Source organism: Nomia melanderi, chromosome 3 (assembly GCF_051020985.1).
Source record: "Nomia melanderi isolate GNS246 chromosome 3, iyNomMela1, whole genome shotgun sequence".
Lineage (NCBI taxonomy): Eukaryota > Metazoa > Arthropoda > Insecta > Hymenoptera > Halictidae > Nomia > Nomia melanderi.
The window spans coordinates 5575857-5603457 of NC_135001.1; the positions used below are offsets into that span (position 1 = coordinate 5575857).

The following is a 27601-nucleotide window of genomic DNA, read 5'->3' on the forward strand; positions in this document are numbered from 1 at the left end:
TCGTAGACGCAGTCTCCGCTTCTCGAACGCGCCCGCCATCTGTCGGCAAAACGCGCAAGCGCTCCACTGCGCGGGAAATATATTTTCGAACCCTGGTTCTCGCGACTACGATTCAACACATCGAATGTATCTACTTTTAGGAATTTAAAAAATCATTCTTGTCGTCATTTCACTGCGTTCAACTGTTGCAACGGACATGTCGAATAAATTGTGTATTCACAGATTTCCTATAGACCTGTAAAATTAATTATTCCAGGGGAATAAACTGAGAAATAAACTGACAGTTTTATTCACTTTCGCAACGGTCTAATGTGATTGTTAGCTTTACGGGCACCTAAAAAGTATTGAAAATTTTCTAAGAATATTGGTCAGCAATTTGGACGAGGTACGTACTACGAAAAATCTGTCCGATAAGCCAGGAAATCGCTTATCTTCTCGGTTGTCGATATATGGATAAAGAACTTTTTATCCGTTAGCATGATAGAATATCGCAGTCAGCGGTTCCGCTCGCTGGCATATTAGCAGTTAGTTGGAGAATTAATTCATGTATTTGTAACATTTTTTAAAGTGTATCGCTCAAAAAATCGGAATTCTGTTGAGTGTAAAACTGATTGTGATTCTGTTGATTTGAGTTCAATGAAATCAAGATTCGAAACAATATCTATATTAATTAGGATCTTGTTACCCCGACAAAAGAAAATAATACGGTTTAAAAATTGGACTTGGGGGAAGAAGGCATTTTTTTCTACGGATTTCGATATACGATCAGAATGGTGAGTGGATTTAATTATAAAATTCGTTATTTGCCTGCGAATGTGTGTGTACACACGATATTGTAAAAGTGGAAATTGCATAAACATTCGCAGCTTGTTACTATTCGTTTATTCGCGACTGATTTCCTGCTTCAAGCAATTGGCATGCCAGAAATGTAGTGGAATATTGTATACATTAATTTGTTAAGCGATGGAGGTTTGATCTAAAACGATACTAGAATATTGACTACCACTACAAGTTCACGTTTATCTCAGATCAATGGGTTCACTTCGTTTCGTCCAATTTTATGCGACTCTTTACTGTCGTCCAAATTAACATGTTAATTGTTTTTAGCTGAAAAAGTACATCAGGACATGATCTCCTTTTCCCAATGCACAAGTTAATCTGCACAAAATGACCTAGCCAATTACAGAAATTTATTACACGTCGATGTAAAGGTCGCATGCAAAATAAATTTCGGTAGAAAGAAACTGACATAATTTATGTTATAAATTTTTACCTAACTACGACTGCCGTTGCTCAGGTAGCATCATGATTACTTTGACCGTGACAAAACCACAATGTACCAACAGTTTACACTCAATAGAAATGTCTTCCACGGACGAAACAGTTTCGATGAATCTCTGTGTACACGCATATAGATTGCGCTGCCAATTAGCACCACCTCCGGCTGTAACGAGTTCAAGTTCAGTTTTAGTTTGCGCATCGTGCAGCTGTTCTTTCGTTATTGTAGCTAATAGGAATTCTAATGAAACAGCCACACGGGAAAAGACAAAAAATGCAATGTGGAACTGCTTGAACGAAAGAATTTTTTCGTACTACAACGTCGAATATCCTAGGTACCTATATCTTTTGGTGAGTCAGTTGAATTTCATTCATTCGCGTTATCTCCTCAACGCAAGGCCGTATTCCTAAGATATTGCAACAACGTAAATTACGTTAAGCTTTACCAAACGAATTACTTGTGACTCATAATCAGTCAAGCTTCATAGCGGTAGACATCACATCGTTATACTCTGTCGAGTAAATCATCTTGCTGCCAGTCGAGGGAGCAGCGGATGGCGCCCGTCCGCCATAAGTCACGTCTTCTAAACGAAGCCCTAAGGCTAACGCTATCCTGTCTCTCACGTAATTATAGGGGCCTTGATTCTTGTGCTCCTCTTGCAACCACACGACCTGATTGAATCGCGATACTGAACGATATCATTCAAATAGCACAAAAAGTACAAAGAAATCAATTTTCCTTACCTTTGCGTTCGGATACTTGGACACTTCTTGCTTGAGTCGGTGATACGGAAACGGGCAGAGCTGTTCGATACGAATGATCGCGATTTTATCTTCTAATTGTTTTCCCTGGCGCTCTGTAACCAGGTCATAAAACACCTTTCCGCTGCAGATCAAGACCTTCTGTATGTTACCCGGTTTAACGAATGGGTCAGGGAGAACTGGTTGGAACGTAGTACCAGGTTCTATTTCCTCGAAAGATGACAAAGCCATTGGATGACGAAGCAGAGATTTCGGTGACATGATGACCTAATCGAACCGATCAACGGATAAAAGTATTGTACATTGATGAATTCCATTGCGCGAAGGACACCAGAGATTCATCTAACCAGTGGCTTCCGGAAGGGCATCAGGATCTGACGACGAAGAACGTGGCAGAGGTTCGCGGGAGTGGTCAAGTTGCAAACTATCCAATTGATTTCAAAGAGTTGTCTGGTCATAATCTGCTCTGCAGTCTCACCCTGCGGAGCACCCGGCTCCGTACCCGGTAGATACGAGCAGTCATCATCACAAAGCTGAAGAAACCGTTCAGGCCTCGCAGACGAATGTTCCGGACCCTGACCTTCCATTCCATGCGGAAGAAGAAGAACCAATCCCACTTGTCTACCCCATTTCGACTGTCCAGAACAGAGCAAGGTGTCTAGAGTGACCTGAAGGTCAAGCAACCGAAGAAACACCTGTTAGATCTCCGTGATACTATTTCACGCGTTTTAGGCTCATTTAAGACGATAGCATCGGTTTCGCGATAGATTACCTCATGTCCAAATGATAACGGAGACAAACAATTCAGATACAAATCAATGCTATGTTTGAGTATCGACTACAATATTGAAATTCCGTACGTTCCAATCTAATTATAATCAATTTGCGAAACTTGCGACATTTCTACGTAAAGGTATCTATGCGACAATCATCTAATCTTTTAACTTCTGTCGTGATTTCTCAATAATTAGGTTTACCTGGCACGTGTTCGCAAAATCGCCGAATTGACCTTCCCAAAGCGTCAGCGTGTTGTGATTGTAGGCTGAGTAGCCCAACTCGAATCCTGTATTCGTGATTCGCATTGATATATCTTGTTCATTTTTGGTACGATTTCATTTATACTCACCGCAAACACCGTATTCCGATAACGAAGAATTCGAGACGGTGTATAGAGCTTGTCCGGGAAACACATTGTTCAAAAGGTTTTTGTAAAGCTTGTCCTTGCTTTGGTCGTGTAATATGTGCACGCGATGGGAGAAGGTACCTCGCTCGACATCCTCGCCTGACAATCGCACGTGATGACCCTCTTTCAGCAAACTGAGGAACGCTAGGCATTCGCCCATCGCCCAATCCGCTTTACGAGACTCCATTAGCTGTCCTCTCTTATCCATTACTCTCAGCACCTGTACGAGAATTGATGAGGCCACCTTTTTATTACAACCATCTCGTTTCAAGCATTTCTTAACCCTTTGCATTCGAAGGTTTCTCACTAGAAATATTTCGACAAGATACAGACGATATTCTTTTAAAAAAATTGTGTTCCACGTGACTCTATGCCTATCTAAATTGTTCGATAGTCGCAATTGAAAACCAGCCTCTGCGCATAAAGTAATTAAACTACTATAAGTGTTACCGCATTATCTGGTCATCAATACGTCAGATATACCGATAACGTACTTGAGCGTGGACTTCAATATCTTTCGGGGGAGTTGATATGTGCTTGCAGATCGCCTTTATTGTCTCCGCATCGATGCCAGTGGACGGGATGCCGTTCTTGGGACTTTGATTCGAGAAAAAATCTGTCCACGGCACATCGTGCCAGTCGCTCAAATTCATTGAGTCTATCGTCTGCGCCTTTGCGAACTCTGATTCGCAGTGATCCCAGTACTTCTGTATCTCCTATGAAACAGTAAACGAACCTGCTATTTCCGATTGTAGACGTAGCTAAAGACAATTGCACCTACTCCTGGTTCCGTATACTAACTTCTTGGGCGAACGCCTCGGTGATCACTCCCTCTTTGAACAATTTATCGGTATAAACAGTGAGCACGTTCGGATGTTCCTTGATGCGTTTATACATCAACGGCTGAGTCAGCATCGGTTCATCCAGTTCATTGTGACCGAACCTTCGGTATCCTACCACGTCAATGACGACGTCGTTGTGAAACTCTGCTCTGTTTTGTTTGTACGAAAGAAACGATCTTGTTACACACATATTCCGACCAAGTCGCAGAAAAGTTCGATCTTTAATGTTAATTGCAACACAAATACCTGTATTCCCCAGCCACTTTGCTACAGTAAGTCACTAAGTCGGGATCGTCTCCGTGTATGTGGAATATGGGTGCATTGATGACACGCGCGACATCGGTGCAGTGCACGCTGGATCGAGAATACCTTGGATCGGTAGTAAAACCAACCTATAACTCATCGAAACAATCTGGATTTATTCCACGGGTCAGTTATACGCTGTCACGGAGTGGCACAAATATTACCTGATTGTTAATCACGACATGAATGACGCCGCCAGTCGTGTACTCGGGTAAATCGGTCAGATGCATGGTTTCGTAAACGATACCTTGGCCCGAGAAAGCGGCATCGCCATGCACCAAAATAGCCATCGACTTTTTACCACCTGCAAACAATCAGGCATTAACCGCGAACCATTATTTCAAGAGTAGTGCATCGCGTGCGTACGCTTCGCGTCGTTTTTCTCCACTTGTTCCGCCCGAATGCGACCAACCACTACGGGATCGATCGCCTCCAAATGCGACGGATTCGCCATAACGGCGATCATCACCTTCTTGTTCGTTCTACTGAAACCCAGTATTAATGTTTACCGCGAACTCTTAGCGTGTTCGGAAAATCCTAACCTTTCCAACACTTTCTCTGTGTGCATTCCCAAATGGTACTTCACGTCGCCAGACCCGAAGCCTTCCAGAGGAATCGGGTTGAACTGAGTGAGCAATTGATGCAGAGGTTTCGAGCAAACGTTAATGATGGTATTTAAGCGACCCCGATGCGCCATGCCTATCACGACAGATTCTACCCCTGCGAAAATGTTCCATTCGATTGGTAGATGATATATTTTTTAAAAAATGCGTTGAGAGATATACCCTTATCCGCGGATGTTTCTATGCACTCTACCATGGAGGGAACAAAGGATTCGCAGCCTTCGAGGCCGAATCTCTTCTCGGTAGGGTATTTCCTCGCCAAGAAGCCCTCGAACGTCACTGCTCTCATGATATTCAACCAAATGAACTTCCTGTGTTCCACTGGAAGTTCCCAAGCGCCTGGTGGCTCGAATCTTTCTCTGAGCCAGTCCAGCTGATGAATGATCAACGAAATCGAAGATAAAGTTCAATTCAAATCGAAACATTGAACCAAACTTACCACCACGAGATCATGGATGTAAGTGTACTCGAGGCCCAAGTGTCCACAGTAAATTTGGTTCAACCTGGTCAGTATCTCGTGCAACGGGAGACTTCGTTTGGGTCCGCCGATCACGGTGAATGGCGCGAGGGGAAACTCTCTGTTCATGTCGGCTTCGGTCATACCTTTCAAATGGTGTCTGACGACGATCTTCGGTGGCAAATTTGCTGTGCCTTGAAGCTTGTAGGACTCCGGGTTTTGTATGCGAAGCGGATCGATGTCGGCGATCAGATGGCCACGTGCCTTCGATTAAAGGACCGGTCATCAATTCACCCAACCAAGACAAAGGGATGGAACGCTCTATCTTACACTTAATTCACGATCGGTACCTGATAAGCTCTAATCGTGGCGTTGATGTCCAAGGCACCATTTATGAAGCTATCGCCCTGCAGCTCGCTGTCGGTCTTCGTTCTTGCGCTTTGCTGGGGGAAATTAGGCGCTGTGAACAAAAGCGGAGAACGACTGAGTTCATATTAATATAATAATAATATAGTAACTTTATTTACGGAAATATTTTGGTACAAAGTATTAACAATAAAGCCTAAAACAACGTAGAAAAAGTAGATATAACGAAAGTAATAAATAAAGGCAAAGGAAGGAAAAGAATGTTAGTTTATATGTTATTGTGAATACGGAAAACATGATCCACCTGTCGGCGGAGCTACTAAATTCGACGGTACCACAGCAGGCGCCGATGCGAAGCGCAATGACGATGATTTGCTCATCGACGGGTTCGTTGGGTTATTTCCGTGTACAAACTGAAAAAAGGGACCCCACGAAGGACTCACAGACGATGGGTCCTTCAGCCATAGCTGGTATATGTGGTCCAAGTACTGACTGTTGGTCATGTTAAGTAGGTATTCGAACTTGCGAGTGTCATCGTATCTGAATCGCGCGAACCATTTTTGCGTATCGTATGTCGCGGGAAATTTGATACGAGAGATTTGCGGATGTGTACGCCGGCAACAGCGACACAGATACTGGACGAGAAATCCTGACCATAAGTTTGTGTACATATCCCCATTTGTTTCTAAGCACGATCGAAATATCGTATCGAGGAAATACTACAGAAACGCACGAATGATTTTGAATTCTGTTTCCGCATTTACTCGAATTTCATTTGCTACGAGGAGTCACATTCGCGTGACACTTGACGGTTCCGATGGTCGTTTCTGCGGCGAGCTTCGCACGATTGCACCGTCATGGCCGACGACATTAAGCCACAAATGCAACGATTATGATTGCGGGACATGAAAACAAACGAATCGGTACGCGCCGGTGCAACTTTCCTCGCTGTTTACAGTGGAGCAGTGAAACAGCGACGAATTTCTGATGAAAGGTTTTGCAGAACAATGCGTAACGCAGGCATCGACGGGTGAAGTGTAAAAGACAAAGATTTCTTTAATGGAGACATCGGACAAACAAGATGAACCGGATATCAATCATGTTACTCAAGGCTTAGACGATCTCATTAATCTTCCGTACATAATATTTCAAAAAAATATCAAGGCGTTCCGGGCGAGACTAATGCGGTTCATTCGGAAAACAATACTGAAGTCCGATCAATGGATTCGCATACCGATCTTAATACGGACTGAGCATATTTACACCTATGTGATACTTTTTTGGGAAGCAAGTTTGTAATAAAACTTTTCAAGCCTCTAGAATTTCAGCGTAACCAGAGATTCGAAACTTTCGTACAACTCGGTGTTGCGCAGTTCGTACTGTTCAGGCTTCCAAGTGTAAGTTGTATCGCAATACTCTGCAGGATCAAGTTTCACACTCGACTTGCTAATGATGTTAGCTGATGAAACGTTGAATGATTTGTTTCAAAAAGCACTACACATACATGGAAGTCTGAAGAATAACACATTCGTCTTAGAAATAATACTATTATAATTTAGAAATACAAGTAGCGTCGGAATGGTTCAACTGAAATTTCGTTACGTAGATTTGATGAGAATATTTGGTAATTAGACACGTTTACAGGGTACCTCGACTTCAAGATACACTGATCAAAGGAATATAATCATTAGCCCGAGTAACGAACCGTCGCGAACGATATTCCCAAAGAATCGTATCGTGTCGAAGAAGGTAAGCATCGATCTCGATTGTTAAAGAGCACGTCGGTTAAAACGTTTAATGGGAAATGATCACTTTTACAGTACACTATTTGGAACTTCGTGCCGAAGAACCTCTTCGAGCAGTTCAGGCGGATTGCGAACTTGTATTTTCTTATTACGGCGATCGTGTCAACGTTAACGAAATCCCCGATCTCATGTTGGACCACGATTCTACCGTTGAGCTTCGTGGTGGCCGTGACGGCATGCAAACAGGCATACGAGGATTACCAGAGATATAAAGAAGACAAGCACGTGAATCGACGATACGTAAACGTTATCCGCAACAAGTGCGCCCAGGCAAGTGTGTTTGCATACTTGAACATGTTTTTATAGATATATGCACATACTCGCTGCATACGGCTTTATTTACTGACGCTGGAAACTGACAACAAAATTTACGATGCTAATCTCAAGATATATAGCGAACCCGTCGTCGTGTTTGATATACTATCAGTATACTAGAAGTTAACTTGTAATACTTAAACGCCAGGACTGACAAAATAATTGATACATTGTTACACCTACAGACAATTCACTGCGAAGATATAGTGGTTGGTGACCTGGTCAAGATATCTCGAGACGAAGATATACCTTGCGATCTCCTGTTGCTGTACACCACGGAGGAAAACGAACGTTGCTACGTTACCACTGCTAATCTGGACGGAGAAACTAATTTAAAGGTAATTTATTTAAATAGGGAACTAATTTGAAAGGGGAACATATTCTGTCAAAACATTTCGAAAAATTCTTTTGTACCATATCTGTGATCCATTGTTGCATGTTTAGACGCTGACACTGCCGAAGGTGCTCTCGGACATGACTGCAGAGGAAATCGCATCAATGGAGGCTACCGTCATTTGTCAACATCCCACTTCCGACCTGTATCGTTTTCACGGCAAGCTGGAAATTGCAAATGGCGGCTGCGAAATCAGCGGTCATTTGACTCACGAAAATCTGTTGCTTCGTGGATGCAGATTGAAAGATACGGAACACATAGTCGGATGCGCGGTATATACCGGTCAGGATACAAAGTTATCCTTGAATTCAAAAATCAGAGGCAACAAATTCTCTACTACCGAAAAGTAAGAGCTTCTCAACGAGATTCAATGAAAGAATAGTACGCGTTCGTTGCTACCGTCGCGAATAACCTTGTCGATTATTTCACAAGGAGTAATAAGATACCTGATTGCAGATCCATTAACAAGTACATCGTCGCGTTCGTAATATTTCTGTTCGTCGAAGTGATAGGGTGCTGCATGGTGAAAATTATACTGGATATGACGACAAAATGGAAAAAGTACATCGGTGATCCTGAAACCCTCAGCTTTCCCTTGTTGGTCGATGATTTCTTCGGCTTCCTGGTTTTGTACAATTACATAGTTCCTATATCGTTGTACGTAACTATAGGTGAGAGCTATTTGTCTTTCAAAATACTATGTTAACTTTAGGTTTACAGAACGCGTCGGTTTCACGCATGCTGAATTTTATAAACGTTATTTGGTAAATGATTAAGTCGATTTTTGATGTTGACGTAATCACACGAGTATATACCTTAATTGTCTATCTTTCAATCTCCGATTGTCAAGATCTAAATCAACGAACGCCGATTTTTCTGCGAACAATATAATAAACTGCACGATACATGTCTGTAAACCTGGTACTAAGACTGTCGTATCACATCCAGGTGCTCGCCTCAGAATTAAATCTCAAACTGCTTGAAACGATTGCGATTCGCAATGATTTGTTGAACAACAAAGGAATACCTGACAAGTTTCGATCAACCGTTCTCGTTACAGAAGTACAAAAATTCCTCGGTTCGTTTTTCTTCAGCTGGGACTTGGACCTGTACGACGAGAAGAGGGATCAGCCAGCGTTGACCAACACGTCGGACCTGAACGAAGAACTAGGTCAGGTCGAGTTCCTGTTCACAGATAAGACGGGCACGCTGACCGAGAACCTAATGGTGTTCAGGCGTTGTTCTATCAACGGGAAAACGTATATGGAAAAAGACTGCGACGGATTCCTGTATTCGTTGCCACCTAGCGGAAACGAAGCGGAAGCCGTGAAGCTGATGGACTGGGAGGTGATTGAAATTTCGAATTCACACGTCTTTTTAGTTCATCGAATTAAAACGTCCATTTCGATAATTGTGGTCGCAGTCTGACATCTGGCACTTCATGCTAAGCATTTCTCTGTGCCACACTGTCCAACTCTCGCCACCGAGCATGAGGCCGAACGTTATCGCGCGACGCATCGAGTATCGCGAAAGCTTCAGGCAAAAGAAGATCACTCGAGTAAACAGCTCGTTAATGATGCATCCGGATTTACCGGAATACCAGGTAACAATATGTTGGTTTTACGTCAGCGGCGTCACTACGATTATCTTCGCCGCGTATTTTTATCTTTGATCAACTGTAGCTGGAAACAGTTCACGCCACGCTTGCTTTTCGACGCGTGTTAACGTGACACGTGACAGGATAAATCATCTAAATGAGAATGTCAATATTACTCTCTCGGAATGAGTCTAATTTAAGAGCTTCACGGAAGACCAACGCCATGTCTTATTAACCCTCGGAAAGTGGACGTTTGCGATGACATCATAGCAGATCCGTCTGGATTTTTATTTATAATTTATTGAGCCAACAGAAATTAAGGAGTTGAATGTAGCATTCAGGAAGGTCGGATGAAGATATACGATTAATGAGAATATCGCTGTTTCGTAGGCAGCATCAGCAGATGAGAAGGCTTTGGTAGAAGCCAGCGCAAGATGCGGAATTATTTTCCAGAACAGCACCAACGACGTGATCGAGATAAAAGTCAAAGATAATACAATGATCTTTCAGAAGATGGAGATCTTGGAGTTCACATCCGGTTCGTATTGTACAAAACAGATCGTAACCTGTAGAGAAAAGATTAACAACATCTACTTCATTGAAACAGAACGAAAGAGGATGTCGGTGATAGTGAAAGACGACAACGACGATTACTTGTTGTACTGCAAAGGAGCGGATTCGGCTATCTTGCCGTTAATAGTCTCAGGAAAGATCAATGAAACGATCGCTCACGTAGCTGATTTCTCTATGGTTCGATTTTCAACTTTAATCCATTCTGTCTGCTTCCAATCCAGCTTCGTCACAAATTCAAATCCAATTAAAAAGAATCCATCTTTCAGAGAGGTCTGCGGATACTGGTAATCGCGTACAAGAAAATGAATCGAACGGAATACGAGAAGTTGATAGAGAAGGTGGAAATCGCCAGGCAAGTAATCGGCATCGAGCGAGAAACGTACACGGAGAAGGCTTATAATCAGTTGGAAAGCGGTCTCACTTTGCTTGGTGTGACCGCGGTTGAGGATCGCCTTCAGGAAGAAGTGCAGGAAACGCTGGAGTGTTTGCGTGTCGCTGGTATTAAAGTGAGCCTCTCAGAGATAATTATAATTAAACTGTAATACAGTTGCACTCCCGATTTAATCCGTCCCCCGATCACATCAATTTTTCGCATAGATATGGGTGTTGACCGGGGACAAAGCCGAAACCGCGGAGAATATAGCTTTCTTGTGCGGTCAGTTCAAAGATGGTACTGAAGTGTTGAGGATGTTGGACATAACGACAGAGGAAATGTGCATCGAACGTATCGGGTACTTCGAGTGAGTGTAATCTACTACTCTTCCGCTGTGTTACCGGTGACTTCACCAGTGCAGAACATCATGGAAGTTCACTTCTGTTTGTTTTAGCCGACGAATGAAACTCGAACCTCATAAACACTACGGACTGATAGTTGACGGACATAGCATAGGGATAGCGTTGAGCAACTGCCCGGACGAATTCCAGTCACTAGGAATGACCTGTGAAGCAGTGGTTTGTTGCAGACTGACTCCATTGCAAAAGAGCGAGGCAAGTTCCATGTTAGATATTAATAGTTTGAGAACAGTTACGATAAGAAGATTGATATCAAATGAAAATATTTCGCAACACAGACAACTGTAGGAAATAATCATTGGGTTAGAATAAACTAAATGGTTTTATTTACGTCGCTGCTCACAATATCTCTCACTATACTCTCCGTTCGTCAACCTCTCACTATGACTCGCTACAACTCTCTGACCTGCGGCTGGAAAAACCTATTGCCTATGGCCACCCTCTCTCGTGCACCCCGTACCCCGCTACACCCGTCTCGATACTTTTCGTTGCGACACTCGAACCTTAGCCTAAACAGTCACCCATCATTCACACTATTCACTCGTCCCACTCATGCGACCACTCCGTTCACGCACACACCCCACACAACTGTTAGATAACAGTGTAACATGTGAACCGTTGCAATAAATCAGTAATAATTATTTTTAACGTCATTAATTTTTACTACTAAAGATAATTAAATAGTCAAGATTCTCATTGCCTGATGTTTCGCAATTTAATACTATGCAGATAGTGAGCTTGATTAAATGCGCTAGCTCTCGACCGCACACCGCCGCTATCGGTGACGGTGGCAACGACATCGCGATGATACAAGAAGCGCACGTCGGGATCGGGATAATGGGCAAAGAGGGCCGACAAGCGTCGATGAGCTCCGATTTCGCGATAGCAAAGTTTCGATTTTTGAAAAAAGCCTTGCTAGTCCACGGCCACTGGTATTACATGCGGATAAGTACGCTAACGTTGTACTTTTTTTACAAGAACCTCTTGTTTATAACGCCGCAGCTGTTTTTCGGTTTGGACAGCGGTTTCTCGATCCAGGTAATGTAACGACTACCGGAATATCAAATGATGATTGCGGAATATTGATTCAGTTGTTCGTTTACAGGTGTTTTACGACAGTATGTTCTTAATGTTCTACAATACGATATTCACGTGTCTACCAATAGTGCTATACGGAATACTGGAGCAAGACTACAGCGCCAATGTACTGCTGCGTTTCCCTTATCTATATAAAATGTACAGACATAATTATTTATTAAATACTAAGCAGATACTTTTGTGGAGCTTTCTAGGTAAACGATAACGCTGTTTGTTAACGAGAAAACTACCCGATGCAGAATTGGATTTAATTACTGAATGTCATACGAATGTTTGTTTAGGTATTTGGCATGCCATTGCCATATATTTTATGACGCAAGTTACCATACGTATTAATCCCATCTTTTTGTATAATAATACACCGGTGGATCAATGGACATTCAGCACATTTATTTTTCATATAGTTACGTTCGTGGCTAATATACAGGTACGTATGTGTATTAAAATCTTCAGTACCGAGAAAATACGGGGATAAGTAAACGAGTCTATATACGTGTGCTTTGTAATTTTCAGGTATTACTGCACAGCTCGTATTGGACATTACCGTTGGTCTTGTCAGTGGTACTTTCAGAGGTAGTGTTCCTTCTGTTCTCTATCTGCTATTCTCTTGTACACGTGTAAGTATGCTTAGAACATTCATCGATCAAGATTAAAAACTTATTAAAATAATATTAAATAACAACACTAACCTTATTAATCGGAAAGAGAATCTTGAAGGTTTAACCCTTTTTAAAAATGCGATCTCCGTGAGCAAGACGCGTCGCTTGCGAATCGACACAGACAATTAAAGCACGTTGTTAATAAATGTTGCCGGGTACATAAAATAATAGTGTATATAGAGTGGACCGATATGAATCGGATCACATGTTGAATCGAATCGAAACGAAAATCCAGTCCACGTTCGTCACATCTGTTGGGATCCGGATGAATGACGCGAAGTCCGATTCGTTAATAATAATTATATTTCGGCGTTTGTACGTATTCTCCAGATATAACACATCGAACGACGCGGAAACAGACAATTTCGGACAGACCGTTAACCAACAGGGTTGAAAGAATAACTCTTTATCCTAGAGATTCTAATTCTTATATACTAAGCTTTTCGCTAAGGAGGGGATGTCGGTGACCCTTGGTACCTGATGACTCGTTATAGATGAGACTAGTCCTGGATGAGACATTTGTGTATCTAGGATTTTGGACTTGTGAAAAACATGCTGAGTAAGATATTTTGGACGCGGCGGGTCTAGGACGCTTATCTATGGTGCGTCATTAGGTTGGTCATCCAACACATCGTAAATTATATTTCCCATTTTTTGTTCCTTACTCGTAAAAGGAAAATTTAAACATTCTTGTACACTTCTTATTATAATGTTTCAGCACTTTTATTCATTTATTATCAGAGCGAAAGAGTTAAAGCTGCGATATCGCGACAGAGGAACGCGTGATTCGTACCTCACGGTGTCTTCTTAAAATCGCAGACATTTCCATCGTTGAAACTGCAGAAACTATAACTAATACTATACATCTATTTTAGGCGGTACGACGGCGACATGCTGATGGTCTTCCCAAAAATACTCTCGTCGATATCGTTTTGGTTGCTGACTCTAGTCATCCTTATCGTCTGCCTGACACCTGATTATTTAATCTTGACGTATAACAGATACATGCCAGTACGTGTCGCGAGGCGTAACGAGGAACATCCGCGAAACAGTATCATTCATGCGAACGACCACGGAGAGAGCCAGTCGTCAGAGACAAGGGTAATCATGCGCACGCTACGCATCCGAACAAACTATTATTCAGTCACTGGAAATTCGTATTCTTGGGTTACAGTTCCGACGGTTTTCTCGTTTGACGTTAAGAAAAGATGGCCTCGCGCAAAGCAAGATCCTATAACCATGGTAAAGCCGTACTTTGAACACTGTCGACCGACCGCCAAGATAGTGATTTATAGCTAGTCTCGCGACAAATGTAAGTTATTGCTATGCACTGACTTTTGCATGTCTATCGTATCGTAATGGATATAACGAATACACACTCTAGGTGTATTTTATTAACCAGCGTAACGGAATTCATCGAGTAATCATCCGAGCTTCGTTAAGTAGATATTTTAAATGATTGTAATGTATATAATATCATTATATTATAATAATATAATTCGATCGATGTATTAGTGAAAAATATGTTACGTAAACGGCGAATTCATCTTCCTGAACTTTTAGTTGCCGTTGAAACGCACACGACTAACCGGTGTTGGATTCCGGATTGAGGAATTTAAACGCAACTTGTTAGAGAGGCTCGAAGGTTTTTATTCGTAAGCGGTAAGTTCCGCACGCAAGTACGAACTACAGAGAACTGACTCGCTGGTTAAAAATGGTAATATATATACTACTGGAAATGGTCGGCATAAGGGTAGAGTGCAAAAGGGGCAAGATGAGTAATCGGGTACGGGAAGCTAGCTGGTTAGGAATTTGGAATCTATGAGTCAGGATGTTTTTCGCAGGATGATTTGTCGTGTTTGTCGCGGGGCGATACAATATCTAAGGTATCGGTAGGTTAGTCATGCAACACCTCCCCCCTTGTAGTCCAAAAATTATAATTTTTGGAGGAGGATCTTAATGATCTAGAATTATTAATTTAACTAATAATGCGATTTAAGAAAAGATATTGTAACTTACAATTAAATATTGGAGCCTACTCTAATTATGCAGAATCTTATATATATAAGCTTAAATTACATATTATAAAGATGAATGCGTTAACATGATATTACATATATATGTACTGAGGTAGTTTGATGATGAGGGATAAATGTGTTAATATAATATGATATTACATATATAAGTGTACAAATTTGATAACGAAAAGTTGACATGGACTGTCGTTACTAGCAATTGATGGTTACGAATAATTGTACGGGTTCTGTGATTACAAAGGGGTTGAACTTTTCCGCGTTCGTGGTCCAACCTTGGGTCGTAGATTGTATGAGTTGGTTCTGGATTGAGGCTGGTCAGTGGTCCTCTCCTCGCTGATGTTAGTAGGCGTTGTTTGTTCTTCGGAACATTGTACCCCTCCACGCCTTTCAAACAGGACCATGTCATTGGAATGGTCCCTGTGTTCGCTATGATTGCTTGCATCGAAGTTACAGTGAACAAAATTTTTAATTATTGGTGGCACAATTTCCCCTGTTCTGGGGCTCCTGGTGAAGCAGCAGAGGCGCTTGAGCAAGTTCCAACAGCCAAGCCAGCGACAGCAATTTCCAACGAGGATGAGGATTAGAATGGCAGCTACTACTCCTAGTGTTATCGTGTACCAACTAGTGTGGGTAACGATAAATGGCTCCTTCAGACGATGAGTTAGTAGTCCGTCGAGTTCACTGAGTTTTTTGCTGTTGAACTTTAATTCGTTTAAATCGATATTTGTAAGTTTTATAGGTTTCAAGGGTGCTGCCGCTTTATGGTGTAAATAATCTGTTGCTAGAATACAGCAGTCGTCTTCAGTTAAGTTGATTCGAGGAACGTAATGACTGATGTTTTTATTTACATAGCTTGTGGGTTCCAACGAATATATCATGGTATACCCCTTACAACCACTGTGTAACTGTATCAAACCAGTTTGTTTTAGAACAATGTCTTCCATGTGATCAGTGTTGCTCTCACCACAGATGATTGTCAGTGTGGTCGGCTTGTGTAGGGTATACAGCCACTGGTTGCTTCCGATGTAGTTCCATATCTCCATTTCGGCACTTATTGTTTTCGTCGTGCAGTCCTGTGGAATTTGCCTTACGTGCGGTGACAGCAGCAGGACCTCGCAGATGGACTCTTCTGTGGTTCTGGCTGAGTCTACGTTGCTACACACGTACTTCCCTTCCAGATATTCAACGCAGTCTCTCAAATCCGACAGGACGGCGAAGTTGGATTTTTGTTGGGAGAGGAGTAGGTACGGGTTTTGAGGTGTAATGAACGAGAAGACAGAGGTGTTATGATGTTGGATGGGTAGTGGAATCAGGTTGTACAGATCAAAATTTGTTCTTTTTACGAGTGGTAGTTTTATAACAAATACTACGAGTTCGTTTATCGTAATGCTGTGAAGTTTCATTAATTTGTATATCTTGGGTAAATTCTTGTAGGTCGGTGTGATTATTAACTCAAATTCACCTTTGTAATTAATCAGCTCTTCGCAAAGATCCTTTGGAGTTATTAAGAATGGAGAGATTATATTGTGATTTCCCAAGTTAATAGATTCTATGTTTTTATCAAAGTGATCTGAAACTTGAACGCATAGGGAAAGTAAGGTGGCCACTTGTTCCATAATAGTTGCTTCTAACGAGAGGTTTAATATGTAGTTATCTGTTTCTGACATATACTTATTAATTAGTTGCATATTGTTGTTCAAGGTGTCTTCTGTAAGTTTTAAAGATTGAATCGAATTATTAAGATTTTTTATAGTGCTCGAAACTATCTGTATCTGAGATTTTAATAGAGTTTGGGTTTGTCTATTATCGTTTAGTAAGGCTTTTATGCTATCGGAATAATATTTGGCGTCGTCAGCGTCTGGGGTGCCGATTAGCCAATTTAAAATGTAAGAAGCTCCATTGATTAATCCACGTCGTTTACGCTGCTTTACATCACGTCCTATTAATCCGTTAAGTATTTTTTTCTTGTCATCGATATTTTGTAATTCATTTTGAACAGACTGTAGGGTTTGCTCGCAAAGAGACTTTTGTTGTTTCGATACTACGACTTCTTTTAATAGTAGCTTACAAATTTCTTGTGATTTAGAAAAATGGAAATCTAAAAGAGCTTTCGCTTGAGATAGATAAGTCATATTGACGTATGTTATGAGGTGTAGTTCGGTGTTCGAGATTTTCGCTTCTCCTAACTTTCTATAAAAAATTCCACTCGTGTCAGTGAGGGGTGTATTGATGTACGGAGCTTCGGAGATGGTATTAGGAATTAGAGGAAGGAGTAGCAGTAGGATTGTCGAAATCATCTGGAACATAACGTTTAAGAAGGTTGGAGTGATAAGTAGTTCTTCTTTTTCCTATTTGAAGTTCTACTGTGTTGTTAGGATGTATTTGTGTGACCTTGAATGGACCCTTGAAATTGGGCGATAATTTTTTACTAAGTCCTACCTTGTTTCGTTTCTCGTATATACATACGAGATCATTGACTTTAAATTTTGTCGGGTTAATTTTTTTATCGTACTGTTCTTTACTCTTATTTTTGGAGTTAATTAGATTTTCCCTTGCTGTTTTGAAAGAAGTGTTTAATTTATTTTGTAATGAACGGATGTAGTCGTCATAGGTATAGTGGAATTCTGGTTCCTTCAGTATGGAAGAGGGTAGATATGCTTTTCGTCCAAAAAGAAGTTCGTATGGTGTTAGGTTAGTGGATCTGTGAATTGAAGTATTATAACTAAAGGTTGCGAATGAAATGTATTCGTCCCAGTCTGTTTGATTGGCTTTTATGTAGTGTTTTAAATAATCTTTTAGTGTTAAATGGTATCTTTCTAGACCTCCATTGGTTTGGGGGTGATATGGGCTGGTGCAGATATGTTTTGTTTTTAATAAATTTCCTAGGTCCCTTATTAATTCGGACATAAAATCTGGGCCTTGGTCTGTCAAGAAAGTTTGTGGTATTCCAAATTGGGTAAATATATTCATCAATGATTTTGCAATAGTTAAAGACTCATGATTTGGAATGGCTTTGGCAAAACAAAATTTTGTCAGATCGTCTTGTGCAGTAAGGATGAATCTATTCCCGTTCTCGGTGAGTGGTAATGGCCCTACAATATCTATGGCTAATTTCTCAAAAGGCTTTTCAGCTGTTGTAGTTATTTCCATAGGTTGCTTAATAGGCTTAAAATTTGTTTTGTTCATTTGACATGAGTGACACGACTGAATATACTTCCTTATGTCTGATTTTATAGATGGCCAAAAATATTGCTCCTTAATTCTTGCATAAGTTTTATTGAAGCCGTAGTGTCCCGCTAGTTTACTATCATGATTTTCTTTTAGGATCTTTTGTATTTCCTCTGGTGTTCGCGGATTAATTCTTTCAGATGGGAACAATCGGATTTCATTGTTAGGAAATATGAATTTTAGCATTTCACATAGTTGATCTAATTTGATATTACTATATTTCTTATGATTGGGAGGAATGAGAATGAATTTCTGAGTTTTTATTAACGATTTCAATTTCAAGAGGCACTCAAATATATTTTTATACTCTAGTCTATCAAAAGGTGAGTTCAGAGGATATAGAAAATAGAAAGTTTGCTTTTTATTTTGAACTTTAGACAATCCATTTAGTTCTGGTTTGAGATTTTCTATGCTAAATTTCGACTGTACGTAGTTTAAGTATTGATTGTTCTCATGAAGATCTTGGGACCAAAATACTGCTATAGGATCAGTAAGTGATGCTAGGGTTCCTCCTTCGAATTCATAAGATATAGGATTTTGATTCGTGTAATGATATTTGATAAAGTCGTTGTAGGATGGAACTTGTTGTGTACTTATATTTATCGAATTTTGAGTGACGAGTCGAGATAGAGCGTCTGCGTTTGAGTTGGAGGTGCCTGGTTTGTGTTTTATCGTATACTGGTATTCTTCTAATCTAAGCCGCCATCTGACTAATTTTGACGATGGATTTTTACAATTGAAAAGCCACTGGAGTGGACGATGATCGGTATAGATGATGAATTCTCTGCCGAATAAATAAGGTCGAAAGTGTTCTACGGAGTTGACAATTGCTAGTAGTTCCTTTTCTGTAGTCGAATAATTACGTTCCGAATTATTTAAAGTTCGTGAATAATAAGCGATTGGAAGATCTTGACCGTTGTTAATTTGAGAAAGTACCGCGCCTATACCGACGTTGGATGCATCTGTGGCAAGGATGAATTGTTTTGAAAAATCGGGGTATTGCAAGATCGGTTTACTGATTAGTTTTTCTTTTAAAGTTTCGACCGATTTTTCCTGTTCTTCACTCCAGACAAATGGCACGTCCTTTTTGAGTAACTGAGTTAGGGGTTTTGCTAACGTAGCGAAATTTGAAATAAATTTTCTATAGTACCCTATCATACCCAAGAACATTTTAACTTCTTTTTGGTTGCGCAGTTTTGAGATCTTTTGCAGGCTGTCTACTTTCTTTGGGTTCGGCTGTACACCCTTGTCGGAAATTAAGTGACCTAAATATTCGCATGACTTTTTTAAAAAATCGCATTTACTTGGTTGTAATTTTAAGTTATTTTCTCGAAGTCTAAGAAATACGTTTTTCAACTTGCGATTGTGATCATCTAAGTTAGATCCATAGATGACAAAATCATCTATATATACGAAGCATTGTGTACTATTTAAACCCGTTAGAACGTTGTTCATGACCCTTTGAAAGTGGGCCGGGGCATTCTTAAGACCAAAGGGCATTCGAGTAAACTCATAATGCCCATTTGGCGTTGAAAACGCTGTTTTTTGACTATCTCTAGGATCTATTGGAATCTGATGAAATCCATTTGATAGATCTAGAATGCTAAAATACTGTGCGTGTCCTAGTTGATCAAGAATGTCCTCGATGTTTGGTAGTGGGTAGGCGTCGCCTATCGTTTTTTCATTGAGCTTTCGATAATCTATTACTATTCGCCACCTTTTTCCTCCGGCTGAATCTGGTTTTTTGGGGACAACCCAGAGTGGGCTGGACCAAGGACTGGTAGATGGTTTAATGATGCCATGATCTAACATTTTCTCAATCTGCTTGTCTACCTCGTTCTTATGGATTTGAGGGTACCGGTAAAGTTTTGCATGTATAGGTATTTCATTGGTTGTGGGAATCGTGTGAGGGTCTACTGTCGCTCGACTTAATAGGTCCGTCGGTAAATGGAATATGTCATGAAATTTAGTGCAGATTTCCTTGATGGATTGGGCCTCTTCCGCATTTAGGTGATCCAGTCGTAAATTCTCATTTAATGCTCGTAATCTGGTTTCAGTGAAATTTGATTCTTGATTTGCGGCTAAACTATAAATAAAGGAATGACTGGGAATTGGCTCGATAAAAAATTTAGGCATATCGATCACTTGTGATTTACAAGAAGTGTTAATTATTGTTGTCAAGGCAGTACCATCATCGCGTACCCGAACAATCGAATGAGGTATTAGGAGAGAGTCGTCGTTATTTAATTTGCGCGCAGTTATCGTCCCCGTTTGTAGTTGCTGGGGGTTTAATATCCTTATTGGAATTACCGTTTCGGTTCGAGCATTAATTCTAATTATATCAATGGATTTCTGAAGAGTGTTTTGACATAAGGGTATAGGAAGTGGTATATTTCTTAGCGACATGGTCATTTTTAAGTAATCAATTGCTGCTTTGTGAGTTTTTAGGAAGTCGTGACCTACCAAGCCATCGAAAGGGATGTTATTGGGGGAATCAATTACTTGGAATTTTCCACAAATTTTCCTGCCCTTAATGTTTAAAGAAAGTTCGGTTTCTCCCAGAGTTTGAATAGAAACGTTTGGCGCGATCCCGTTTAATATAGTAGAATTATCGTTATTAACATCATATCTAGATATACTGTGTGCTTTGATTAGAGAAATGGCAGCACCCGTGTCAACAAGAAATTTTAGGAGTTTATCGGGGCTGTTAGAATTGTCTGATTCGAAGAGTATGGCTAATTGGTCGTTATTAGGTAGGAACGAACTCGAAGAATTTATCGTGTACTCATGAGATTGAATTCTGTTGTCGCTTCTTCCACCAAATTCGGGGGTTTCGGTGGATAATATGCCTGACGAAAATTTCCAGTTTGAGAGTTTCCTGACACGGTATTATGTAACTCGGTCGTATTCGGTATATCTATATTGGAAGTGAGTGGGTTTTGTTGTTGATACCTAACATCTCGCGAGTGATTATTAAGAGAATTTGGATTCTGTTGGTAAGTACGAAAATTGCTAGAATTTGGTTGGTTTCGATATGTGTAGGAATTATTAGGATTTGGTCGATGAAGATATGAGTTATTAGAATTTGGATATTGTCGGTTTGTTTGAAAATTGTTAGGATTTGACTGGCGAGGAGATCCATTATTTTGTCTTGAATTGTTATATTCCCGCTTTCTACATTCTTCTATACTGTGGCCGAAATTTTTGCAATACCTACACTGTTTCATACTACTGGACGCGTTGTTCCGGTTCGATCGAGTGAAGTTGATCGTTTTACTAGGGTGTGGTTTTTGTCTCCCTAAATAGCAGTCGTTAGTATTGTGATTTGATTTATTACAAATTCTACAACGTTGAAAGTTATCGTATCTCATGCGTAACGCTTTCTCTTCTGCCAAAGCTGCCGTAAAAGCACTATTAATATTGGGGAAGTCGCGGTATCTCAACATTTGAGATATTTGTGGGTGAGAATGATACACGAAACGATTGAGAGTCATTTCATTTACCATCGCTACTCGTCCTGCTAATGTGTTAACCTCACAGTCTGTTGAATGAATAGTTCCTAAAATTCTCGATTGAAGTTCCTCTAACTTTTGGTAAAATTGGGAAACGTTTTCGTTACGGCTTTGTTGAATTGAGTTCAACTCCTCCATAAGTTGTTCTAGAGATTTCTTATCTTGGTATAGATTTAACAATAGTTCAGAAATTTCTTCCCACGTAGTGAGATTACAGTGTATGTCAATCTGATCTCGGGCTTTACCCTCGATCTTATTTTTTACAAATAATAAAAGGACTGGCTTTTGCGAAGGGCTAGCTAATTCAAACACGGCGTCGACTTGTTTAATAAACGAACGTAGCTTTGTTCTGTCGCCATCGAATTCTTTTGGCAACAGCCTTATTAAATGATCCAAAGATATTGCTACTGAGGAAGTGATATTTGTGTTAACGTCATTATTTAGGGACATTTTTGTATAAGAGGATGGGATTATAAGTCGGAAATTGAAAAATAATACGTTGAGAATATCTGAAGTTCAGTACTTACGATGCGACGGTACGGTTTCTTCCTTCCGAAGAGAGACTGCAACTCACAATGGTGCTGGGCCACAAGGAATCCAGAAGATACGACCAGTTGTGTATGTTGAGCTTCGGGACGAGTCTCTTCTTTTCTTGTTGTTCCGATGTAACCGATGAAAATCAGCACCCTTTCGTCAGTGAGACAGTGACTGTCCAAATGCAACTGAGTGAAAGGCCGTCAGAACAATCCCACTTCTGACACCAAATTTGTGTTGGATTCCGGATTGAGGAATTTAAACGCAACTTGTTAGAGAGGCTCGAAGGTTTTTATTCGTAAGCGGTAAGTTCCGCACGCAAGTACGAACTACAGAGAACTGACTCGCTGGTTAAAAATGGTAATATATATACTACTGGAAATGGTCGGCATAAGGGTAGAGTGCAAAAGGGGCAAGATGAGTAATCGGGTACGGGAAGCTAGCTGGTTAGGAATTTGGAATCTATGAGTCAGGATGTTTTTCGCAGGATGATTTGTCGTGTTTGTCGCGGGGCGATACAATATCTAAGGTATCGGTAGGTTAGTCATGCAACACCGGCATCGGTGACTATATTTGTACGAATTTATTATAACTTATTATGTTCTCTCTCATTTTTAATGATATATTTATTGTGACTAGATCTTCGAGCGACATGTTTTCTTTATTTACTAAATCTATTCCTAAAGTAATTTATCGTTAGTGTAAACGGTAAAGTTTATTTATTTATTTTATCTTAATCGAACTATTCGAAGCTAGATCAATTTTAGTGCACAGTATAAAAGGAATATCTGTGGAATATTTGAAAATATTCCTGAGAATATTTTCAAACAAAGCCAGTTATCGATCGCGGTTGCTCCACTACACGCGTTTCTATGCGGTTTGAGCGAGCGACACGCGTCTAAGCCGAATTCACAATTTTTTCGTATATAAACAGTCTGCGTTTAGCGTACGTATATTCTTCTTGTTTTCTACACTCTGTTTGCAGCTTCATTTTTATAAAACATATTTACCATTGATAGAAGTCCTTAACGTAATTAGAAATATGTGAAGAAAATTTGTAGAGAATTAAGACTTTTACATAGCACATCCTATAATTTTTGTCCACATTTAATTTCTTCGTCGAGGCGTATTATTATCTTGTTATAAATATTAATTAATATCATTTAATCATAAGTAGTGCTTTTTTATTGTACTTGAAACTATTAGGAAATCATAGTCTTCTATGTTTTCAGTAGAGTTTAAACGTCAAATATAAACGGGATATTTATTAAATAGAAAATGTCGATAGTTTTCTTCGAAATATTTCTTTTTAGCACTATGATCCCCTAATTATTTATAAATTATTTCAAGTTCCGTGGAGTAAAAAGTGTATCAACATGGAAGTACGTGTTTTTATATTTTGTGACTGATTTATGCGTATTTTATATTATTTAAGTAACAACATTTTATATTAAAATCGTTGAAAACATAAAACTGTTTAATATTTGATGATTAATTCTAGATTATTCATTCCATTCTTATCGAACCGTTACCAGTCGAACTGTTGAGTCAGTCCAGAGCATGGTGCACATATGGTTGAACATTTATAAAGCAAAACACAGTGTTATTTAATATACAATATTCAGAAATATCCATAGTGAAATAATTTCCGGTTATGAACATTGATCAGAACTGAGGACGCTTTTTATTTACATACAATTCTTCGGCTATCAATATACACCGCTCCCCTGATTTACACAGGTGATCGGTTCCTCAGAAAACCGTGTAAATCGAAATCGTGTTGATACGAAGAACCGTAAAAACTAAAATGTAAAATAAAAGAAATATATGTATGTATTTTATAAACCGGAAATCAGAGGAGAGGTGTATAAGAATTTAAAGCACAAATTATTAATTTAAATTCTTTTCTGCGTTCATATTGATTTACTTCGATGATACTGAGGGTATCGTATTTCATAAAATAAAATAAATTTGTGTGAATATTAATAGAACAGGGACACGCAGCATAGGTATGTATTTAAGTAAATGTATATATACAATTAGCTGTTTGTGGGGTTGGCAGTAAGCGAACGGATATACGGCATTATCCGTTTCATGTAGTTCAATTCTGGGGACTTCTACGTACGTACCTACAAATAGAATATTTTGACAGAGAAATCCGAACTATTGTTCTTAAATGTTCACCTATTTAATTTACTTATCGTGGTTTTATCGGAGCTCATTAATTGCTGCGTGACATTCATGGCATTTCAGGTATTGATTAATAAACCTTTGAACTAGTTATTGAGTCAAGTGGTATTGTTTCTTCAATTTCTAGACTGTTTCTTACATGAATGTATGATTAATAAGTATTATTATTAAATCTTTTTCCTTTCAGGACTAGAAAGATAAAAGACAAAACTGAAAGTTTTTTTTACAGGTATGATAAACTGAATAACAATGATGATTCTGTCATGCTATTTCCGACGTATCTTGATAACAGCATTATTTGTTACTTTCATATTCTGTGTTATTCAAGTTTTCCGACTGAAATTGTATTTTGCTGATAATGATTTATCAAATTTGGATAAATTGTAAGCAAGTTTTTAATCCCTTACTCTATGAAATTTTATCATGACTGTTATAATCATTTAAATTGTTTTAGAATACACATATCTCAATTAATTGAAGAATCGGAGCAAACTAATGTTGGGTATGTAATTTCCAATTTGTTCAACAAATACTGAAACGTAAAATTGTCTATATTTTAAATATAAATGATACTGAGGCAGCGCATGCTTCTAGAGAAGGAGTTGTGGCTTGCAAATTACCTCAATTGGATGTATATAACCCAGAAATTACAAAATTTATACACAGTGTTCCTCCTTTAATATGTACACCTGAAGATTGGGTCATAGTTAGCGGTTCGAAACTTATTATCAGTGATAAAGCAAAGAAAAAACATGGCTTGATAAAATGTTCTTTTAGTGGTAAATCAAATAATCTTTACAATAATATTATTGTAATGAATACCACTATGTATTTTAATTATAATTATGTTCCTGTACAGAAATTCTTAGAGACGATGATTATAATGTAATATTTATGACTGCCGTTGAATCTAATGATTACTATGAACTTAGAAACAGTGATTTTGTAGATGTCAAATGTGTATCAAAAAATGGCAATAAGTAAGTAAAGTTATTCAATTAATATATTCTGTAATACTCTTGTTAATTGAACATTTTTTAGATGGCACAGTATTATGGCTGGAGTAAAATTTGATCCTCAGGAGAAAGAAAAAAGTAAATGGGAAAATGTTGCAAACAATGCCCTTAAACTAAATGTACTCATGTTGGGTTTTGATTCCCTATCTCGGAATACATTCATACGCAAATTGCCAAAAACATATCAGTACTTAAAAGAAGACTTAGGTGCTTTAGTTCTAGAAGGATATAACATAGTAGGTGATGGGACACCTCAAGCACTCATTCCTATCCTTACTGGAAAAATTGAGCTTGAATTACCAGACACAAGAAAACGGATGGGACAAAAAGCAAAGTTTGTTAATGTGTATCCAATGATATGGAATCAGTACAAAAAGCAAGGGTATATAACAGGATTCATGGAAGACGTACATCATATTGGAACTTTCACATATCGCCTGAAAGGTTTTAAGGAACAACCAACAGATCACTATATGAGAACATACTATTTAGCTGCTACTCCATATTTCAGATATTTCAACAAATTCTGTATTGGAAGCATTCCATTACATATGGTATATTGACATTTTTTAAATAATAATTGCAGATAAATACAAGGAATAAGTTAATCAGTAATCAGTATTCTTATAGGTAATGTTGAATTATATGAAAGAAATTTTCAATGTTTACAAACATCAACCAAAATTCTTATTTGGATTTCATGGAGAACTTTCACATGATTCCTACAATGATATAGGAGTAGTAGATGGAGACTTACGTAGATGGATAAAAGATTTAAATGAACTTGGTCACTTGAATAATACATTATTAATATTAATGAGTGATCATGGACACAGGTTTGTGTTAATTAATTTAGCATAATTAACTTTTTCATAACAACAAGAGGGTGTTGCTATCTAAATTAAAAAACATATATTTTTAAGATTTGCAGAAATTCGCAACACTTTACAGGGTAAACAAGAAGAGAGACTTCCGTTTTTCTCCTTTGTTTTTCCTCCATGGTTCAAAAAAGTTTACCCAAAAGCATACGCGAATTTTTTGCATAACACTCATTATTTAACAACGCCATTTGATGTACACAAAACATTAGAAAATATATTGAATTTTGAAACTCCGAAGGATGGTGATCGTCACCAAAGAGCAATTAGTTTATTTGATAAGGTAAGTGCTATATCAGTTCTTAATTTATAAAATCTAGCTATATAATCAACAATCTCAATTTACTATTCTTATTACATAATAATATAGATACCATTAGAAAGAACATGTAAAGATGCATTTATAGAACCGCATTGGTGTGCTTGTCTTAGTTGGCAAGAAATTTCAACTCAAGATACCAATGTAATTGCTGCAGCCAAATATTTTGTACAGTTTCTTAATGCTTATACGGAAGAATATCGTAATATATGCGAAAAGTTACAACTGAAGGAAATATTATGGGCCGCTAAATTTGTACCTAATACAGGTATATACAAGATTCTAATTTTTAATTATGTGTTAAATTCAACTCTATATTCACTCAAAAATAACGAAGAATTAAATTATAGGCTTATTAAAATTTCAAAAATCTGGAGATTTAGATGGTTTCATTGGAGACTTTAGTGCAAGAACAAAACTGACCAGTGAAACTTATCAAGTGAAAGTAAAAACAGATCCAGGAGATGGATTGTTTGAAGTAAGCATTACATATGATATGAAGAAAAATACTTTTTCAACAAGGGTATGTTTAATATTATTACATTTCATAAACAAGAAAAAATAATAAATATATAAGACTATATAATAACTATTATTGACTTTTAGATTTCAGATATCAGTAGAATTAATATGTATGGATCTCAAGCAAGATGTGTTGAAAATTCATTATACCATTTAAGAAAATATTGTTACTGTAAGGAGTGAATAGGCAATAATTTATAAATTTTGAAGTATATCTGAGATCATCATTAAAAAGAATGTACTTTTCCAACATATTTCTATAAAATGCCAAAGTATTGTTATAAACTTAATAAGGAATATATTTTTTTTATTGTTTCAC

The 27601-nt window shown here is 38.8% G+C and overlaps 3 protein-coding genes across 12 annotated transcripts; 2 read left to right on the plus strand and 1 right to left on the minus strand.

The window, feature by feature from the left end:
- Nucleotides 1–98: 98 nt before the first annotated feature.
- LOC116432995 (2-oxoglutarate dehydrogenase complex component E1) lies at nucleotides 99–11652 on the minus strand. Of its 8 annotated transcripts, XM_076366132.1 has the most exons (17): nucleotides 7821–7880; nucleotides 5799–5908; nucleotides 5431–5712; nucleotides 5154–5364; nucleotides 4911–5088; nucleotides 4735–4850; nucleotides 4533–4672; nucleotides 4312–4457; nucleotides 4025–4214; nucleotides 3718–3939; nucleotides 3167–3443; nucleotides 3018–3103; nucleotides 2388–2708; nucleotides 2023–2307; nucleotides 1618–1950; nucleotides 1274–1444; nucleotides 116–235 (listed from the first exon to the last, which is right to left on the minus strand). In XM_076366132.1, the coding sequence occupies exons 3-15, from the start codon at nucleotides 5590–5592 to the stop codon at nucleotides 1750–1752; spliced, it is 2535 nt and encodes an 844-aa protein (XP_076222247.1). In that variant the 5' UTR covers nucleotides 5593–5712; nucleotides 5799–5908; nucleotides 7821–7880; the 3' UTR covers nucleotides 116–235; nucleotides 1274–1444; nucleotides 1618–1749. The 8 variants fall into 8 exon arrangements, with proteins under 8 accessions (XP_076222249.1, XP_076222247.1, XP_076222251.1 ...); XM_076366134.1 differs by having other exon boundaries at nucleotides 99–133; nucleotides 1274–1950; XM_076366136.1 differs by lacking the exon at nucleotides 7821–7880 and adding an exon at nucleotides 11634–11652 and having other exon boundaries at nucleotides 1274–1950.
- On the plus strand, nucleotides 625–24926 carry LOC116432927 (phospholipid-transporting ATPase IF). Of its 3 annotated transcripts, none has more exons than XM_076366127.1 (20): nucleotides 625–773; nucleotides 7459–7563; nucleotides 7635–7889; nucleotides 8120–8272; nucleotides 8379–8674; nucleotides 8785–8999; nucleotides 9389–9675; nucleotides 9752–9931; nucleotides 10316–10463; nucleotides 10533–10675; nucleotides 10765–11004; nucleotides 11096–11238; nucleotides 11326–11489; nucleotides 12024–12328; nucleotides 12396–12582; nucleotides 12670–12815; nucleotides 12902–13005; nucleotides 13923–14148; nucleotides 14222–14359; nucleotides 24777–24926. In XM_076366127.1, exons 1-19 carry the CDS (start codon nucleotides 771–773, stop codon nucleotides 14282–14284), a joined length of 3363 nt encoding a protein of 1120 aa, XP_076222242.1. In that variant the 5' UTR covers nucleotides 625–770; the 3' UTR covers nucleotides 14285–14359; nucleotides 24777–24926. The 3 variants fall into 3 exon arrangements, with proteins under 3 accessions (XP_076222242.1, XP_076222243.1, XP_076222244.1); XM_076366128.1 differs by lacking the exon at nucleotides 24777–24926 and adding an exon at nucleotides 14611–14712; XM_076366129.1 differs by lacking the exons at nucleotides 14222–14359; nucleotides 24777–24926 and having other exon boundaries at nucleotides 13378–14057.
- On the plus strand, nucleotides 24780–27597 carry LOC116432971 (uncharacterized). Its single transcript, XM_031990517.2, has 10 exons — nucleotides 24780–24930; nucleotides 25002–25049; nucleotides 25142–25326; nucleotides 25407–25527; nucleotides 25589–26117; nucleotides 26194–26399; nucleotides 26487–26724; nucleotides 26812–27028; nucleotides 27111–27283; nucleotides 27367–27597. Exons 1-10 carry the CDS (start codon nucleotides 24797–24799, stop codon nucleotides 27463–27465), a joined length of 1950 nt encoding a protein of 649 aa, XP_031846377.2. The 5' UTR covers nucleotides 24780–24796; the 3' UTR covers nucleotides 27466–27597.
- Nucleotides 27598–27601: the final 4 nt, after the last annotated feature.

Excerpts from the sequence above, each read along its gene's own strand:
- LOC116432927 (XM_076366127.1), top strand. Across the intron at positions 7,564-7,634 it reads ATCGTATCGTGTCGAAGAAG|TACACTATTTGGAACTTCGT; the intron begins GTAAGCATCGAT and ends TCACTTTTACAG. Across the intron at positions 11,005-11,095 it reads TGCGTGTCGCTGGTATTAAA|ATATGGGTGTTGACCGGGGA; the intron begins GTGAGCCTCTCA and ends TTTTTCGCATAG.
- LOC116432995 (XM_076366134.1), bottom strand. The coding sequence starts at position 5,592 with ATGACCGAAGCCGACATGAACAGAGAGTTTCCCCTCGCGCCATTCACC. Across the intron at positions 4,458-4,532 it reads ATGTCGTGATTAACAATCAG|GTTGGTTTTACTACCGATCC; the intron begins GTAATATTTGTG and ends GATGAGTTATAG. Across the intron at positions 2,308-2,387 it reads TGCCCTTCCGGAAGCCACTG|GTCATCATGTCACCGAAATC; the intron begins GTTAGATGAATC and ends CGGTTCGATTAG.
- LOC116432971 (XM_031990517.2), top strand. The coding sequence starts at position 24,797 with ATGATGATTCTGTCATGCTATTTCCGACGTATCTTGATAACAGCATTA. Across the intron at positions 25,050-25,141 it reads TCGGAGCAAACTAATGTTGG|AGAAGGAGTTGTGGCTTGCA; the intron begins GTATGTAATTTC and ends GCATGCTTCTAG. Across the intron at positions 26,400-26,486 it reads ATGAGTGATCATGGACACAG|ATTTGCAGAAATTCGCAACA; the intron begins GTTTGTGTTAAT and ends TATATTTTTAAG.